General features: G+C 37.5%; 2 protein-coding genes across 2 annotated transcripts; both read right to left on the reverse strand.

The window, feature by feature from the left end:
* Positions 1 to 6,634: 6,634 nt before the first annotated feature.
* On the reverse strand, positions 6,635 to 10,174 carry LOC101302301 (putative U-box domain-containing protein 50-like). The gene is made up of 8 exons (XM_004288476.1): positions 10,012 to 10,174; positions 9,815 to 9,927; positions 9,599 to 9,729; positions 9,089 to 9,482; positions 8,559 to 8,690; positions 7,922 to 8,464; positions 7,054 to 7,776; positions 6,635 to 6,976 (listed from the first exon to the last, which is right to left on the reverse strand). The coding sequence occupies exons 1-8, from the start codon at positions 10,172 to 10,174 to the stop codon at positions 6,779 to 6,781; spliced, it is 2,397 nt and encodes a 798-aa protein (XP_004288524.1). The 3' UTR covers positions 6,635 to 6,778.
* A 1,553-nt stretch (positions 10,175 to 11,727) lies between these two features.
* On the reverse strand, positions 11,728 to 17,031 carry LOC101313458 (putative U-box domain-containing protein 50-like). Its single transcript, XM_004289489.1, has 8 exons — positions 16,642 to 17,031; positions 16,427 to 16,539; positions 16,182 to 16,309; positions 14,406 to 14,829; positions 14,171 to 14,311; positions 13,431 to 13,979; positions 12,144 to 12,827; positions 11,728 to 11,925 (listed from the first exon to the last, which is right to left on the reverse strand). Exons 1-8 carry the CDS (start codon positions 16,805 to 16,807, stop codon positions 11,728 to 11,730), a joined length of 2,403 nt encoding a protein of 800 aa, XP_004289537.1. The 5' UTR covers positions 16,808 to 17,031.
* Between the last annotated feature and the right edge of the window lie 2,228 nt (positions 17,032 to 19,259).

Here is a 19,259-nt window from a genome sequence, read left to right on the forward strand (position 1 = left end):
TCAAGCCTTTAGTATCATGTCAAGTACATTGATGCGTCTTATTGTACTTAGATGAGAATTTCATCTCTTAACACATATTTGTCATCTTTATTTAGACAAAATAATGGATCTCTCTTTAAAGTAAAGATTTTGACTAATCATGGGGTATATGTAGGCTTCATTTTCGTTAGAGCGCCTAAGCCAATTGATGGAAAATCATCATCAATATAGTCATCAAGTGCCTTTTCGAGACTGTGTCTTCCCAATATCTTTTTCATTCTTAACTTCGGATGTTTGATACATATTGACATCTCTTGGTTCATCAAGAGTCCATGTAAATCCGGAATCAACACGCAAGGGCATTATTCACCATATTCCTTCCCAATCAAGTATTTACTTAATGTACATTTCAACCTCTCTTGCAAAAGCACGCTGCTGTGGTCTGGAGCCACTTGATTTAAGTGAATGAAGTTTATTCAAGACCTTCATGCATAGTTGATAGAGTTTACACTTGCGGTGTCGGCATCACATGTCCAAGGACCTATCTCTTTGTTATGCTGGATCACATCTTTCCATTAGGCCAATCAACTAAGTTGATATCCATCAACGAAGGGTGGTTCGATAGTAGACTCATTATCCCACGTCCTCATGTACACTAGTGTAATACTTGTAGAGATCTCTATATGGATTGGATTTGACATTTAGGCATTCCCCAACGATAATCATAATTCAGACTTCATGAGACGGATTTGAGTATCACTGATCAATAGATCAGGTTGTGTCAAGTTCGCTTTCTTCGTAGTGCGAGAAAGTATCGAACCTAAGGGCATCCCTCCTTTTGGGGAGCCACACAGCCTTATGATATCAATTTTGCCATTATATGGCGTCACCATATCACCATACATGGTGATGGCGCCAAGATCAACTTCTTTTGGTCGCGCCATGTCCACTTGATAGGGCATCAATCCTTGCAGACATACTTGCAGAAGGGAATCTTGTCACTTTAACACTTTAAACATTTGGGATCAAGATGAGACATAGTGGGGACAAACCACGACAATTCGCGTCGTTCCACTTCAACACTTGTGTTTTTATCTCCCCCTAACGGCGGGAATACAGTCTCATTAAAGTGACAATCCGCAATATAACGGTGAAAGATATCGCCTGACAAGATTTCTACATAAGCGGACTATATAGTTGGAGGTTGATATCCAACCGAATTGAAGTACTTATTTATCTCAAATGACTCATCATTGTGTGCAGTAACAGTGCGATTTGGCACCTAGAAATAACAACTAGCCAAGCTCAAGGATTGAAGATCCATTTCAATCCTGTCGAGCTCAAAGATTGCAACTCCGTGTCAATCCTTGCCTACAGTCACGAGCTGTAGTGCAAAAATATTCAATGATGGTGAGTTGTAGACAAATAGTAAAGCTACATGCGATATAACCCTGAACGGAAGCATAAACAGCATAAGCAGTAGATAATAGTGTAACACGTGACCGGTGTGTTAACACTTCAACTAACATCATAAAACATAAAAAGGTGTCCGCAAGTTGGTTATCTCGATCTACATAATTTGATGTAAGAATAAAAAAAAAAATTGTGTCATTTAGCGTAGGAGGGTCGCGCTCCTAATTTCGTTAAAGAATAAGCTTTCAAAACGAGCAATGATCGAGCATTACAGGGGGCCAACGAGACATTTAGGAAAGGCCGGTGCCCCTCAATTGCTTGAGGAATTGACTGGACGGCCTCAGGGAAGTTAGAGCCGTGTTCGGGTGATGTCAATGTCCCCCGGGTGCCGCTATTTACAACCATGGCGTCGCCATCACGTTTCATGGCGAAGCTGGATCCCAAATGTTTTCATTTTGAGCAGAAGAATGGATGTCCATGCGAATTTAAAGTAGCTCAAAATTTGGACCATCATATCTCTTCCAAGATAACCGATTTGGTCAAACCAAAGCCTATATGAGTCGGTGTCCCAAATATCATGTTTGGCAACAACATGGGATTCGATATTGGATACAGTCCACTAAATTGACTCATGAACTTCTCCAAGATGTGTTGCAGTCCGCATTCATGAGAAGTTATACACAAAAGAACTCTTGTTCATTCTCACAATATGTTTTCAAATGAAAACTATTAGCGTGAATGTCCTTGAAGCTCAACATGGTTCGGTTGCCTCTCAATGCATAGAGGGCATCTGTGACGTTGATCATGGTTTCATAAGACATCAAGATGCAAGCTAAACCGTGTCCCTAAATGACCGGTATGATTCAATTATTATAGTCACAGAAGATTTACAAATGCACAAAATCCAAAAATAGTTGCCGGTTCCTTAGAATGTTGTGGATAGTTCCACTATTTGCGAGGCACTTAATGTCTCTATGATATATATATATATATATATATATATATATATATATATACAACAAAAAGGAGTAGATAGGTGAGTAAATAGTTCCACTTGAACCATTTAGAAGGATTGAAAGAAGCTACAAAAAGCTGCAATCCCGAGAGTGCATAAAAATTTCTATGCAGCACGACTTTTGCGCACTAAAACAGCCACAGCTTCCTCGTTAAAATAGAACAGATATAGACAAACCGTGAAAAGTTCTGGAAACTAGACTCAAAAATCTTTCCCGTGATATATAACACGTGATCTAATTCGTCCAGAGCTGTTCACAAAGCTTGTTTGAAGTTGACAGTCCAAAATGGACAGATTGCTGATTTTCGCAGATTTGGCATGTGCAAAGCTGTGAAGCTTGCAAATGGCGTGTAGGCTTTTGCCTTAGTCAAAAGTGACGTGTGTATGATCAAAACCAAGTCATTTCGGTCATTCCAAGGTCGTAAACTCCATTACTAGTTAGCAAAAAGCTCCCTGACATAAACATAAACATAAACTAACTCAGAGGACCGTGAGGATTCGATGATGATGATGATTGTCTGGTTTTGATAAGTCTTCAACGTCTTTTGCAAGACGACAAGTGGTTAATAGCGTAGGGAGGATCCAAAATCAAAAGCTTTCGGTAACTCCGAGTCAACATGATCAGGCATGTTCGTGGAAGGTCGATGGTGCGAGGCACACTTAAAACCACTCTCTCCTTAATTTCGGACAATTCTAAGATATCACACTGAGTTTGGATGAGCCTAGTTGAACAATTGATGATGGAAAATCCGCTTTAGGGTAAAAGACTTAACTGGAAACACGTGGGCGATCCTCCTTGAGGATGCGGTGTCGTGCGTCACCTTCAAAGGAAGTGACCAAAATCGACACAATATGTCATGTCTCTAAGGATGATGTAAATGTACATCTTGATTGTAAATCAATACAAACCATAAGAGGAGAATAGTTTCATAACTTCGAAAAAATCTCAAGGCATTCATTATTGCTAATTTGAGTACATCGAGGTCTCGAATAAACAAAGGACGCCGATACGACGCTTTATTACATATAGCTTGGAAAGAAAATCATAGTCTAGCTGATGACGTCAAAGTCAAGGGCATCTAGAGCTGGATCCGAAAATTTGAAATCCGCGATCATGAGGATGACGTTCTTGTCCTCATTTTGATTTTCCGTACCTTTTTGTATGCATTCACAATTTGAGGGAGAGCTCGACAACTCCTCAACCAGTGATCCGGAGATCCACACAGTTACATTGTCTTGATCGGGTGTGAGTAGTTTTGACAAATTGGTGTTTAGACCGAGAGTATCGCCATTAGGGCCGGTAGCACCTTCCCATCTTTTCTAGACATCGGCGCGGCTTTTTCTACCGTTGTCCTAACCCATATTGTTTTTTCCACACTAGGGAACAATCCCATGTGCGTAGGCCAATACGTTTATCTCATTAGCGTATATGCAATTCCCATTTGCAACATAATAATCAAAATCAAGCGTTGTTGGTAATTCCATACCAACTTGGAGGGTCTAGAGAACTTGATGATGATCGAATCCGCTAAAAATTATGGATCAGGATGCCACGGAATATCATCGACGATATGTAGTCAAATAAGGTGGTAAGCAATCCACTTGACTTAACTTAATAATAACTCAACAAATTGAGTTAGATGGACGTTTCAAGAAACATTTCAAGAAACGTTCCATAAACGCATTCCACAGTACTTTGTAATCATTACTTTTTGCACAGATTGTCGTTGAAAGTTGTTGTCGATGTGGCTCGTCAAAGACTTGAGCACGAGATACTTTAAATCTTAGCATCTAGGCTTTTGTTAGTCTTGAGGTCAAAATTTGTGGTTTAATCCTTTCCAATGAAAGATTCCACATATACCAAGCGAATATTCGCTTTGGGCATTGAGTACGTCAAAACTCAAATGAGCAGAATATTACTCTTGCATACAAAATCAAGCTGTTATAAGACTCGATAGAGGTCACAAACGATGCTTTTAATGGTTTGTATCCTTCGGGTTGATCACACACAATCTGGAAAAGCCGCGAATTGATCAAACACAATTTGAAAAAAAAATCTCAAATTGATCAAACACAATCCGGAGAATATATATGTAACCAAAAAGTAGATCCAACACAACTTTTGGACCCGCAAATCAAAATTCCGAGATTTTTACATGCACGCATAAAATCCCAAGTATAGAATGGAGATGGAGAAGAGAGGAAATGACTTTATCCTCCTCGAATTATTGAACTTGAAAAAGTTTAGGGTTTCAAGACATACCTTTCGAAACTTCAAACACTTGAAGAAGACAAAAATTGTAGTCGGAGGAAGAAAAAGTTTAGGGTGTGTCCTGTATCGTTTTGTAAAACTGTTTTGGTAAAACTGAATTGTAAAATGCAAATGACTGATTAAATTACAAGTTTTTAAGATCTTAGTATTTGTTCGGTGGATACATGTCTATGACTCAGTTTATAAGTTTATATACAGTCAAACTCTTTCTGTTTCTTTTTCTTCTGTACTCTCATATGATCATGAACGATTTATAAAATATATAAGAAAATATTGATGAGTAGTAACTTAACACATGATATTCAAACTCTAGCTCAAGTGCTTATATAGAATTGACACACATGTCATAAGTTCTTGGTGCTCAAATAGATTTGATAATTCACATATCAATACTCCAGCCATTTTCCAGAACACTATCAAGAAGTTGATGTTTTTTACGAGAAAAGAAAGAATATTATGGAGATTGAACGAGAAGAACACTATCCCTCAGTTTTGTTTATAGAATATATCAATACAAAATTGCAAGCTCTTGAATCTCTAATTCATCTCCAGATTACCCAAGTCCCAACTATCAAGATCTCCCAACGTAGTCTCCAGATTTCCCAACTTAGTCTCCAGATTCCTCAACTTAGTTGTTAATTCATCTAGCCCATAAGAGAATTCAATTGTATTTAAGCAGAAAATATCGAAACTTTCACACCAGTTCTCCAAGTAATCACTATGATTCTGATCGTTCCAGCATTCGTCTCTACTTCATGATTCTTCAAGTATCAATTGATTGAAAAGGGTGAGGAGGTTTTAATTAACTCCAGCTGAATGAAATAGATGCGAAGAGAAGAAAAGTCCCAATCGAAGTTGTGACACAGAGAGAGAGACGAAACAAAGGGCAGAAGAGTTTCGACCGCGGTGTTGTTTTGAGGAAACAAGGAAAACGATAAAAAGTCGTTTCTCATTTTTATTCAGAATCCCTGAGTTGTATCTTGGAATTCATTTTGGCTGTTTTCCGAATCACCTCCACCGAACGCATATTACACAGTTTTTATATTTGTAAAACAGAAAAAGGGTTTTACGAAATGATACCGAACAACACCGGGTTTCAAAACATACATTTCAAATTTTCAAACAATTGAAGAAGTCAAAAATTGTAGTCGGAGGAAACCAAGAATCGTCGGCTAGCGGCGACTAAAGGATTGGCAGTCGGTGATGTCGGACGGCAGCCGGGAAAACAAGTTGCAGCGGCGGTCAGATAGAGGAGCCGAAAAACGCTTTTTAGGGTTTCGGAAAACAAATGGTGGGCTATTAGCTCTAGGGTTAGAACAACGTGTATGATAACATGATGAAATATAAACAGTAGAGACAAAGAGAGATAGTAAGATAATAAAGAATCATCATATTATTCATTGATATGAGCCTTTTATATAGGAAATTACAAAGTATAAATCTGGTAATGATAAGAAATACATAGTTTTATTATAACTACATATCCTAATGACATAAGATCAAGGCCCACATATGGAATATCTTAGAACAATGCGGAATATCCTAGAACATTGCTCCCTTTCTAAACCCTAATTATAAAAGTCTTATATTTAGTTTTCCCGACTTATCAGTTCAAATTGTTTGTGTATGATTTATCAATCAAATTGAACGTATCGGGGCATGAAATAATTCTCATAAATCTTAGCATAGAGTTCAATAGTGTGCAAAACATGGGAAAGTTTCATTGTATTGAATTCAAGAAGGCCAGAATTTCAATATATGAATTTTCCCATATATTGAATTTAGACCTCGTTTTATTGAAATCTGGGAAGGTTATTCTTCTCTTTGTTTCCATGTGAATGAGAGATTGAGATTCCAAAATTTTATTTTATTTTTGTAACAAACTAACGATTTTGGGAAAGTAAATCGTATGATTACTCTGTCCATATGTCTCGTTTTGTTTCTAAGTGAAGAATGATAGAAATCTACCTAAAATGAGATAAATAGATAAAAATTCCGCAGGGAAAACCCGAAAAGGGTAAAGAACTTGTATGGTGAAGAACATGAACATTGTGCCTTTGATGCTACAAAAATTCATCACGTTTTTCAATAGCTATGTACTACGGTGGTGGAAGGGACCTCTTATTATGCCAATCTTGAATTAGGGAACGAAGGGTGTGATTAGGAGTAAGAACTGTGTGCTTGAGCTTGAGGTTTGTCATGGGAGATGTATCATGCCCCATTCCTAGCCATTCCTCTATGGTCTCAAGCTCATACGAAAATCCATCGGCCGCCACATGTGGATTCTTCATCACTTCCTGCAAAATTAGCAGGGTTAATCTTGTTGGTATTGTAAATGGGGCAGATGAAATTCAGATAAAGAAGCACAACATACCTGAGAAATGGGGCAGAGGAAACAACTAGGCACATCAGCGGTGTCACTATCTTCTACATCTCCATCCATCATCCCTTCACATCTTCTTCTTGCCACAATAGCATCACCATTTCTCTTCAGCTCATTGAGCTCTTCCATCACTGTGGCCAGCCTCAAATCCCGACTCGGTCCACGGTTACTTGTCATACAAGTTAAAGCTAACCCGGCGAGTTTCTCTGCCAAATCCAAAGGCCAATGTCCAGCCATCTCATCTAGATCACGAATCACAGCTGCTTGGTCCATGTTCATCGCCTGGCCTAGTCCAGCCCAATTCCTTCCTGTTAAAAGATGCATCAACAATACCCCAAAAGCGCGAATGTCCGATCTAACACTTTGCTCACTATGGCTGAGCGAAAGCCCAAAACCGCTGATTTTTGTGACGAGATTGCGATCTAGGAGGATTTTGGATAAAGATAGTCGTCCGTGAACAATGGGTCTAGGCTTAGCCATGTGAAGAAAGCCCAGACCCGAGCAAATCTCCACCGCAATACGGATACGGTCGTGCCAGCCAAGGGTACGTTTTCTTTTCTTTGAGCTTATGTGGGAGGCGAACAACAAATCCCTAAGTAATATGTCTCTCAAGCTACCATTGTGCATATATTCAAACACAATGCACCTAAGCTCAGTGCAGAAGCCAATCATAGTTACTAGATGTGGGTGTCTTATTTGGCTAAGAAATGTCACCTACAATATACCAAGTTTTGATATTAAACTTTCAATTAGTTAATTTCTATACGACAACCTTGCAATATAACATATGTCAGATTATCTCACAGGAAATGTTACAAATTTTGTAGCCCTGTACTTGGGGTAGAGAAATCATGCTTACCTTGGCTTTAAAATCTTGCTTAGACTCTCCTTTAGCATAGTTGAGGATCTTGATTGCAACTGTGGCATGGTTAATGCGGCCTCTATACATTGTAGTGTTCCAATCCCCTCCTGGTTTAATTCTCAAACGTTCTGAAAAATTGTTTGTAGCCAATCTGATCTCCTCAGCTGTGTACTTCTTGAATCCACAACTCGTATCAGTGAGCCTTCCAACCATTCCAATGACATCCTTTTCTTTACAAAACTCTATTCTACGAAGCAGAACATCTCTATGCTGCCGCAACTCCTCAATCTCTCTAACCATCTCTTCCCGGGTGCTTATGGCCATCTCTAGCTGGGACTCGGTATTTGATTTCGCCGATGTGGTTATTTGGAGCTTATTCGAGAGCTCAAATTGCAGCTCCATTAGTGAATTTAGCCTACTGTTGCTCTCTCCAGTGTCCGTCACAACTTCATGAAGCTGTTCCTTTTCGCAGTCTAGCGTTTTCTTTAGTTCTGCTCGATTTTTCAATTCTTCTTTTATTTGTGCTTCAAGTTCCTCAGCCTATAAAACATGTCTTGCTTCATTAGCTAACATAAACTTCAGATCAAAAAGTAAAAGAAAACTTATTAACATATAGGTTATGTACATAGTATACCCGAAAATTGCATAAACTAATGGCCCATTGTGCTTTAGTTTGTCTATCGGCATTGGCCCTGGCTTCCTTTCTTTTCAACTCGATTATGTCTTGAGCTTCCTTTAGCTTTGTTTTCATGTCTTCTGCAGCAATCTGAAATACAATTGTAACACTCTTTCTGACACTTGATTTGGGGTGTATCCACAGTTAAGGGGCTAGAGAGGTCTAAAACATGGATAGGATATGCATAAGTATGAGGTGCAAATTAAAATGAGAATCAAACAGGACCAAGTTATCATCCCAAACAGGACCATCAGTGCATCACTGTCATATGTTTCTAAGGTCAAAAAGAAGGACATGCAACGAAAGAAAAAGAATTGGAATTTGGTGCAAAAGAGAGAACTTTGTGGAGCCGTTGAAACATGTACATCATTTTCTACCTACTACTTCAAATTAGACCCAAGATTAGGGGCATAATTTAACATTAACTTGAAGCCATATTTAGCAGAAAGTATGAATAATTTGACATTCAAATATTAGTTTACACTTACCATGTCAGATTCCATTGGATTGTTTGGAACATCATCTTTCTCCTGCTCACAATCTTCTTCCAATTTCAAGGATAACAAATGCTGGAAGTAATCTTCAATTTCTTGGACATGGCATTCCCAACTGTTTTGTGAGTTAGTGGGGGAGTTGGCATTTGCTGTAGTTCCATCTGGGGAAGTTGCTGAGGTTTCATTGAACATTTTTGCTAACCAACCTTTGAAACTGGCTTTTTCTCTCAGTTTTGCAACAATGACACCTTGATCATCCTCCATGGTCCCTTTGTCATTTTCTCCTCTAAGGAAAACTAGTCTTCCCCCACAAATCACGAACAATTCGCAGAAATCCGGCTTGTGATGATGAATGTAAAATGCTGCACTTACTGCACTCTTTATCCTCCTAAACATAGTAGCAAATTAAAAGAAAATGGTACGTAGGACAAAATTCAAGGATAAACATTTTGAGTTGAGTTACAAAATATCGAAATTGATCGATTTGTATATGTTGTTGCATACCAAGTTGATGAAGTCTTCAAGAACGTGAATCCCATAATCAGTCTGGTTATTTGGTGTCTCAAGATCAAATCCATGATGACTTTATGAATTGGTTGCTCACATTTTTCTACTGTTAGTATTTCAGCCTTCACCTATGAGCATGAAACATAGTAATTCAGCCACAAATTTTACAATGGGAATAATATGAAAGAAGCAAATCACACCAGATAATTGAACCTGGCCACAGAATGCTAAGTACTTGCGCAGCAACTTATCAGTCTTTTTTTGCTCATATTTCATAAGAACTTCCAGTTTCTCATCATTCATAGAACTTGCAGGGAGCTTCCCAACTTAAACAAAACAGAAAGAAGGCAACTATTGTAAGAAAAATTCCAATCAAACTTAAATTCCAATGATTTATGTAACTTACTTACATGGGGTGTAGATGAAATCCTTCGAAATATCATGAGCTACATGGAGAATGACTATGGAAATCAGTTGAGAATTCCATTTCTTCAGTGTCCACTCCAAGGTCTTAAACCCATCTTGAATATCATTCCCAACTGCAACATAGACCTTCTCTGCTCGGCTATCCATTCCCTACCTAAAACCTATTGAGCCAACCAGCAGAAAACAATATAGGAGAGTTGGTTTGAGGCAGATAATGTTGTGAAAAAGTGGAGAAAGAGAATGTTGCTGTGGATTTGTGGAAATTTTTGGAGGTTTTCTTTACCTTTTTATCGTTTTTAGGAGAGTAGGACGCCTTCCTTTGGACTTTCTTGTGTCGTAGAGAGCATGATTGATCAACATTCGCCAGTACACACTCACATGTTCACAACTTCACACACAGATGCTAAATTATTGCCAATCCTATATCTTATATTTTAGTTCAGTGCTAAACTGTAAAGTTCATTACTTAATTCTGTTTGCAGGGATCATCTGCAAATATTAATTTACACAAAACTGTTTGATCATCTAAACTATAAGGTCAAATATACAAATACAAACGTCTATATATCAAGGGGGTTCTAATGTTATAATTTAGATTTAGATGTTTTTGGCATTGGTGATCTTTGAAGTGATGGTTCGGATTATTTGATTGCATGATAGAGGGTTGACATATGCAATTTCGATATGCAGAGATGGCTCTAGATCGATCTTATAGATGTTGGCCAAAAAAATTTGGAAGACTAAACATGACGCTCACAAATTGTATAATACCGAAATATGATCCAAAGAAATATATAATTTAGGGATGATGGAGAATATAACAATAGTTATGGTCTACCGACTACACTTGCTCTAGGAATATGCTTCTTGAAATTCTTTGAGTAAATCTCTAAACTTCTTGATAGGATATGGAAAATCTTTAGACTTAAAAACATGATGCATGTAGCGAGAAATTTTTAAATACTACCGGAGGATCACGTGGCAGTCTGACGTGGTCTTACGTTCCAATCAAATTGTGGATTTTTTACAACTAAAATATAAACAAATATTTTCTATTTTTTGTGAAATGACATTCATGGGTATTTAGCAAGTTCAAACTAGGGTCTAGGGTATAGGGTTTAAAGTTTAGGGTTAGGGTTTAGGGTTTAGGGTTTAGGGTTTAGGGTTTAGGGTTTAGGGTTTAGGGTTTGGGGTTTAGGGCTTACGGTTTAGTATTAAAAAAAACAATAGAAAAACTAAAATGGTTTTTTACAAAATAGCTGAAATAATTTTTCGTGAAGAAAATCTACATGTCTAAATTTGATTGGAAAGTAGGACCACATCAGACTGTCACGTGGTCCTCCCGTAGCACTGAAAAATTTCTCGCATGTAGCATCGAAATAATTAATTGCTCATGAGTGTGGTGGGGAGTTATGACAAGCTTCTTCTTTTTCTGATTCCTCGTACATTTGTATAGGATACAAAAATATACATGAAGCTTATGAAAACTGCACATTAATAGGAATTATAGATTTATTGAAATGGAAATGTAAAATTATAAAAAAAGAGCAAGAATACTTTAAAGACTACATTGTGGCTATTCTCAGTGATTAGAAAATGAGGGTTACAAAAGATTATATAGCTAGGTAACTAAGTTGAATAACTAAAAGACCAAACTACCATACTCTATATTGCTCTTGTAAACCTAACACACATTGCTATTATGGATATCGCATCGATCTTTTACAATGCCAATCTTGAATAAGATGACGAAGGGTACGATTAGGGACAAGAATTGTGTGCTTAAGTTGTAGATTTGTCATTGGCGATGTATCACGTCCCATTCGCAACCATTCTCCAATGGCTTCCCGCTCATATGAGAATCCATCTGCGGCCACATGTGGATCCTTCATTACTTCCTGCATCCAAATAATTACAAGAAGTTTGATCGGAATTTATAATCTTTTATGAGAAAATAGCTTATGGTATCGTATCTTGTCACAATTTTAAGTTCATAGAAGATGATTAACTAAAGTACTTTCACAATTCATCTATAAAAAAATTAAAAATTATAAAAAATAAAAATAAAAAATAAAAAATAAAAAAAAACCCTAAAGTATCGACAGAAGCGTCTGACCTGATAGATGGGGCAGAGGAAGACACTTGGGACATCATTGCAAACTTCTCCTTGAACTCCTCCATCAATCTTAACTCTTGCAACTAAATCATCAGCCTTTTTCTTAATTACATCAAGCTCTTCCATGATTGTCATCATTTTCAAATTCACATTGGGCCTATCGTTTACGGATAAACACCGTGATACCAAGCCTGCAAGTTTCTGAGCCAAGTCCAACGGCCAAGGCCCAGCAGTCTCATCTAAAGCCCGGACCAGACTTGTCATATTCATATCGTCAACGGGATTCCTCCCTATTAGAAGATTCATAGTCAAAACCCCAAAAGCCCGTATGTCCCAGCCCACATGGCTTTCGTCGTAGTAGCTTTGGTTGAGCCCAAACCCACCGACTTTCGCAACGAAGTTGCGATCGAGGAAGATCTTGGATGGGCTTAGGTACCCATGGATAATGGGCCTGGGTCGAGCTTCGTGGATATAGCACACGGCGGAGCAGATCTCAGTTGCAATGCGAATGCGGTCATACCACGTCAAAACCCGGCATCCCTTTCCGGAGTTTTTGGATGAGGAAAATAAGACATCTTGTAGGGTACCGTTGTGCATGTACTCATAGACAATGCAGTTTAGCTCGGAGCAGTAGCCCATCATGGCAAGCAGATGAGGGTGCCTAATGTGGCTGATGAGCTTCACCTACACATTTATCAAAAATTCGGTTAGATTTATATATACATTGTCACGTTGTTTGACCATAACACTATCTGAATATATTATATATTACCAAAAATTTATAAAATTGACTTCATATCATTAATAGAAACCAGAATGTTTGACAATCAAGTAATACTAAACATAATAGGTTAGATTGTCCGATTTCTCGTAAGAGAATATTACTTCGCCCCCAAAATCTGTAAGTGTGTGTGTGTGTACGGAGCCGTTTTAAAGAGGACGTCCGCACAGCCCTTAAAGTGCGGACGTCCCTCCGTTCTCCACCGGACGGCTCCAATGACGGCGCGCCTCCACCCTAGCGGACTCCGGCAGCATCTCCGATCACTTTCCCTCCCCGACGAGTCCGTCGAATTCCAGATTTTCGACGAGATCACCCAAAACTTCAAACAAAATCGATCTCGCCAGAAAACTGGAATTCTGCGGACTCGCCGGGGAGGGAAAGTGATCGGGGACGCTACTAGAGACCGCTAGGGTGGAGGCGCGCCGTTGTCGGAGCCGTCCGGTGGAGAACGGAGGGACGTCCGCCTCTGATCCGGACTATATATATATGTGTGTGTGTGTGTTTACCTTGGCTTGAAAATCTTCTCGGGGCAGTCCATCATCCGAGTTGATAAGTTTTAGTTTGATAGCAACTCTGTCATGGTTGATACGCCCTTTATAAACAGTGGTGCTTCTACCACTTCCCGTTTTAAACAACAAACTCCCTGAATAGTCATCAGTGGCCAATTTTATCTCTTCAGTTGTGTACTCCCTCAGACAGCAGCTCACTTGATCACTACCAGACCTCCCTGCCACTCCTACTTTCTCTTTGCAAAATTCAATCCTCCGCTGAAAAACGTCTCTTTCTCGTCGCAACTCGTCGATTTCTCGAACCATTTCTGCACGAGTTGTTATGTCGTTCTCTAGCTGGGCCTCCATGCGTGCTTTTGCCATTTTGGAAATATGGAGCCTGTGTGAAAGCTCTGGTCGAAGCTGTATGAGTGAGCTGAGCTTGTTCTTGCTTTCTTCAATATCGGTTTTTACTTCATGGAGGAAATCTTTATCTCTGTCTTGTTCTTTCTTCATTTCTATTCTCTTCTTGGCCTCTTCCTTTATTAGAACCTCCAACTCTTCAGCCTACAAAACCTCATTGGTCATATTGGTTTCCTCTAAAGCCAGATAAATTGAAAAAAGAAGCACAAACTAGCTGCATTGTTAGATTATGAGTCAGGACCAATTAAATTAGGAGCAGACATGTGTGATCGATCATGCATGTATGAATCTGCAATCTTGATCAACAATCTACCAACTTAACACATGTCACGTACCCGGTGTTTGCATAAACTAATGGCCCATTCGGCTTTGAGACGCCTATCAACACTTGCCTGGACTTCTTTCTTTTTCAACTGTAATCTCTGATGAGCTTCTCGTACTTTAAATTTAAGGGACTCAAATTTTTCTGCAATGCTCTGATGTATTGCCAAACAATAAGTTGAATCAGAAAAATTTCCTTTTTAACTGAAACTATATAATGGTTGTATATGATGTATTCTACTAACGTACCAAATTCGGGTTTCCATTAAGTTCCAGTACTATGGCATCTGTTGGACTAGCTTGTTGAGAAATATCACTTTCTTGTTCACGAAGATCCTCTTCATCCAAAGTTGAACACAACTGCTGCAAGTAAATTTCAATTTCTTGAACATAACTTTCCCACTGCATATTTTCCAAGCTTGATGAATGATTTTTTGTTGATGAGGGAGGTGAGCTTTGACGACTTCCGAACATACTTCCTAAGATAAGACTGATACTGATCCTGTCTTTCATTTTTGCAACCATGCCTCCTTGATCATCTTCCATTGATAATCTCTTATCGTTTTCGCCTCTTAGAAACACCTCCTTTCCGCCACATATTATGAACAATTCACAAGACTCCGGCTTGTGCTGATGGATGTGAAATGATCCACTGATTACGGTTTTTGGTTTCCTACATGTACAAAGAAGCAAAGAAGCTTAGACCGATCGATATTCCATCACCAAAAAAATGAGAAAATTAGATAAAAACCCAAAATACTAGACCTCTTTGAAGATAAACTCATACATATTTTTCTTTTATTTTACACCCACTCCACATAAGCAAACATACCATATAGAGCAAATGTCTATAATTAATAGTTTTATTCATTTTTCGGTTTCTCTAATTTGTCATTCAGACAGTAGAAAACTAAATTTGGTATATTTCTCAATTTTAACATTAATTTGAAACTCAAATACTAGCTAAAATTTAGTTGGATTTAACTTTGTCATAATCAATTACATTTTTTAATTTCTTACCTTGTTATTACTAACTTGAGTGTATATATATATATGCTATATACAGAAGTATGTCATTTGTAATAGGATGATACTTTTCATTCCTAAGCTCATATTTGGTGTCTCTTTACATAGTCGAAAAATGTTTAATTGTAAAGTACATGTTCTTGTTCTTTGATTAATTTTCTTCTTTTTAGGTTTATTATTATATCATTTCTCATCCTAATTAAGAGAACATTTTACTTTCTACTACTTACGTTTCTAATGTACCTATTAAGTAGGACATGATATGATAATATACCTAAAAAGAAGAAGCCCAAAATTGGGTTTAGGGTATAGGGTTAAGATATAGGGTTTAGGGTATAGGGTATAGGTTTAGGGTATAGGGTTTAGGGTTTAGGGTTTAGGGTTTAGGGTTTAGGGTATAGGGTTTAGATTAGATATTTTATTCATATTATATTTTACCTTATGTATAGATTAGAAAATAAATTCCTTTAATCTAGATTTTTTCATAAAAATAAAGAAAACTACATGATTCTTGCAAATTGATTGAAAAATGTTAATGTTAGAAGAAAAACTCATAATCAAGGTATTTAAGACAACATCAATTAAGCTTATTTATTATATTAATATGTTATAGTTAAATTGTGGCAATTGTGTAAAATTTAGAAAAAATAGGACATAATATTTATCATAATTGATACATTTTAGATGTCTATCAGATAAGAATATTATGTGAGTTTTATTTAAAACCACTCTTTAAAATTAGGTGTATATGAAAATTCCCCCTAAAAAAATGACTTGCATGTCACCGTCAGATCTTCTTCTCACAACATTTTGTATATATTAAACGAATCGATTCACATATTAAGAGCAAATTTAAATATGTAAGAAACTAAAACAGAAAATAAATAAGGAGTGCGATTCTTAAAAGAGCAATTAAAGTTACAAGATCCAAGCTAATCATTTTTAACTTCAACTCTACGATCAATATGTATTACTAGATTTAACTTAGCTGTTGCATACCATGAAGAAGATTTCATGAACAAAAATCCCATCACCAATTTGGTTATACGAAGTCCCGAAATCAAATCTAGGATTTGCATATGAATAGGATCATCATATCTCTCCACGTTGAGTATCTCAGCCTTCACCTATATATATGAACATGCACAAGAATTAATATTGAGAAAACAAAACAAAGGAACACTAAATAGAGAAGCAAGCAATTAACCATGCATGTATTGATTCTATGATCTTCATACCCTAGCCTTGCCACAAAAAGCTATGTAAGTGGAAAGGATTTTGTAAATCTTTTCTTGCTCAAGCTTCCTCAAAATCTTCAGTTTCTCATCACTCACAGAACTTGCAGGCAGCTTCCCAACTTCAAATTACCAAACCAATAATCAAAACCCGGTTAGTTTAACATATATATGAAATAATTACCAAAGAATCCACATCTGAAATCTCTAATTAGTTAACTTACATGGAGTAGAAACATAATCTCTGACAGAAACCCTGCTGGTTACATGAAGGATTACAATCGAAATTGGCTGAAATCTCCACTTCCTCAAAGTCCACTCCAAAGTCTTGATACCATCCTGCAGCTGGTTCCCAAGTGCAACATAAACCTTCTCTTCTTGACCTTCCATTATAGACCTGCTTCAAGTTCCACTTGAAACTTCTCTTCCAAAATGTGCAGAAGCATTTCGAGTCCTAAATACTGGTAGATCTGTTTGCCTTGTTGTGGTTTGTTTTTATGTTAACAGAGACGGCCTTGTCTTGGATCATTTGTACCACACAGCAGTCGTGGCGAGGTTTGAGCCTCGGTGATTTAGAATGATAGGATTTTCTTGGTGATAAACTTATTGGTGTTATTCTGGAAATCAACGTAAGGTAGGCCAGAACTATCAGAGATTATTGTGGACGATATATAAGAGATTGAGACAAAATTAAGCTGTGTCAATTTTAGGATTTGACTAATTGACAATGATCGAGATTAATTATATTTTGTACGTTTTGTCCATCTGGTCACAAATCATAATCAGTTCATCTGTGGCATGACTTCGATGAGAAGAATTATAAGTAGTAGATTACCTCGTTGTCTGTCTTAGAATATTGTAAAACGTATTTATAATTTTAATCTCAATCTGAAATAGTGTGATGCTAACTATATAGCTAGTAAAATATTTAGTATCGTTTTTCTTCTTGGATAATATTTATCGATCTCAATGATGAACTTCAGTCATACCTGCTGGATCATTTTGTTAATTGGAGAAACTATTCACTGGTGTGCTGTATAAGAATAACATATATAGGTAGAGTTATGCTAGATAAATTAAAACAAAGTCCCTTTCAATTGGAGGCATTTCATCAAATCACGGTTAATGCCTTGAATGATATGTAGGAAATTGGGAATATGCCATCGGATATTATTAGTAACTTGATTACTTGAACAACAAGACAACTAAGCCGCCCTTCATCCCAAGGAACCAAGCTTAAACCGACACATCAACATAAACCCTATTGTCATGGTGCTACATATGGAGCCCTTACCGGCCAGAAGTAACTTGTTCTTGCTGGGAGGAACTTTCATCATAATTTCTTGTTAAGCAAGTCTTCTATCAGACCCTTGTGCCACACATCCTCCATCCAACCAGCTCATTTAATTCGAGACAAGTTTAGTTTTAAGAATTTAAGATGATTTATTTTCGTTGATAAGTCAGACATGTCCGTTATAATTAATTTAAATTTTTTTTTTCTGTTGTTTGGATTTGTTTCTAATGTGGCCAAGGTCCAAGGCTTGTCCTCGCCCCATAAATCCCTACTTATTTCTTCTTTGTTTTTTTGTTAAAAATAAAAAAATTACATTAAATAGAAGAGATAGCATGGTATGTAATTTCATCATTATTCCACACTTTAATTTGATGTCAGGTCTCCGATTAATGGCTCCCTGCCTCTTCTTCTGGACTGGTCTAATTCTAACATTGATGTTCATCTTGAAGGGCCAAATCGACCAGTTGCTAGCTCACTTTCTTCATGGCCAATGGAGTTTGATGCAGAAAACTTGATCAGCCATTCGAGAAGAAAAGTCAGGTTGCATGCAAAGCCAGTGACCAGAGCCACGGTGACATTTCTTCTTCTCCATCTTCTACTGATCAATGGGCTTTGGATTCAGTCATGGATATGATGCTCACAGGTTAATTGCAACAACTTCGGATATTGTCATGATTATTACATCCAAACTCCAAAGCAGGCCAAAACCCAATCCCGATACTTAATTTGTTGTAAATGACTTCGATCTCCTAGGCCTGGCTTCCCCTGCCAAAACCTGCCATGCTACAAAATCGGAGGCATGTGTGTCTCGCTAAGCATTTTGATTCCAGTCCATTTAAACTTTCATTCAGAAACCCTAGACCTCAGATCATTCTTAGCTAGCTTCAGCCATCGATCACCTTGTTTAACTTGCATACTAGTTCAACAATGTGCATCCAAGCATACTTATGATCTTGTTATGGAGAAGGTCTTTCATTTCGCCATATCTAAGACCTCGCCGGCCAAGTGTATAAGTTTCCCAAATCTGTTCAAATGTAGTATGATACGATGAGACAACTTAACAAACACTACTTTTTTGTATCATGCACGTTAAGTAGGACAACATACTCGACGATGGTTTACAGATAAACATACCAACAAGAAACAGAGAAATAGTTACGATAGATAACCAAATTTAATCCTTTCGAGTTTCTTTTAATGAATCCGTGTTTTGAGTTTTACACCAACTCTATCATCGAAATATCGAATTAGGGTTGTTACATTTTCTATTTTAAGAGCTTGTGTTGTCAATGATGCCGACGGTGGAGTCATACTCATTCCAAGGTTGATGAATGATATCATATAACCTTGTTGCCTAAATTATAACCTGGTCTTCTTCTTCTTCCATCATGTGTAAAGTAGGCGCCATCTTCATCACACCCAACAAACAAGTTTTTTTTTTTTTTTTTTTTTACAAAGGACACACCCACCCAATTAACGTGGAGGAATATCATACCTAATTTGAGCTAACGGACAATTACGTGGAGTTAAATATTAAGAATAGTAAAT

The sequence above is a fragment of the Fragaria vesca genome, linkage group LG1 (assembly GCF_000184155.1).
Source record: "Fragaria vesca subsp. vesca linkage group LG1, FraVesHawaii_1.0, whole genome shotgun sequence".
NCBI classification, from domain to species: domain Eukaryota; kingdom Viridiplantae; phylum Streptophyta; class Magnoliopsida; order Rosales; family Rosaceae; genus Fragaria; species Fragaria vesca.

Excerpts from the sequence above, each read along its gene's own strand:
- LOC101302301 (XM_004288476.1), bottom strand. The coding sequence starts at position 10,174 with ATGGATAGCCGAGCAGAGAAGGTCTATGTTGCAGTTGGGAATGATATT. Across the intron at positions 9,483-9,598 it reads TTGAAGACTTCATCAACTTG|GAGGATAAAGAGTGCAGTAA; the intron begins GTATGCAACAAC and ends TACTATGTTTAG. Across the intron at positions 8,465-8,558 it reads TTAGTTTATGCAATTTTCGG|GCTGAGGAACTTGAAGCACA; the intron begins GTATACTATGTA and ends CATGTTTTATAG.
- LOC101313458 (XM_004289489.1), bottom strand. The coding sequence starts at position 16,807 with ATGGAAGGTCAAGAAGAGAAGGTTTATGTTGCACTTGGGAACCAGCTG. Across the intron at positions 16,540-16,641 it reads AGATTATGTTTCTACTCCAT|TTGGGAAGCTGCCTGCAAGT; the intron begins GTAAGTTAACTA and ends GGTAATTTGAAG. Across the intron at positions 12,828-13,430 it reads GAGAAGATTTTCAAGCCAAG|GTGAAGCTCATCAGCCACAT; the intron begins GTAAACACACAC and ends ATAAATGTGTAG.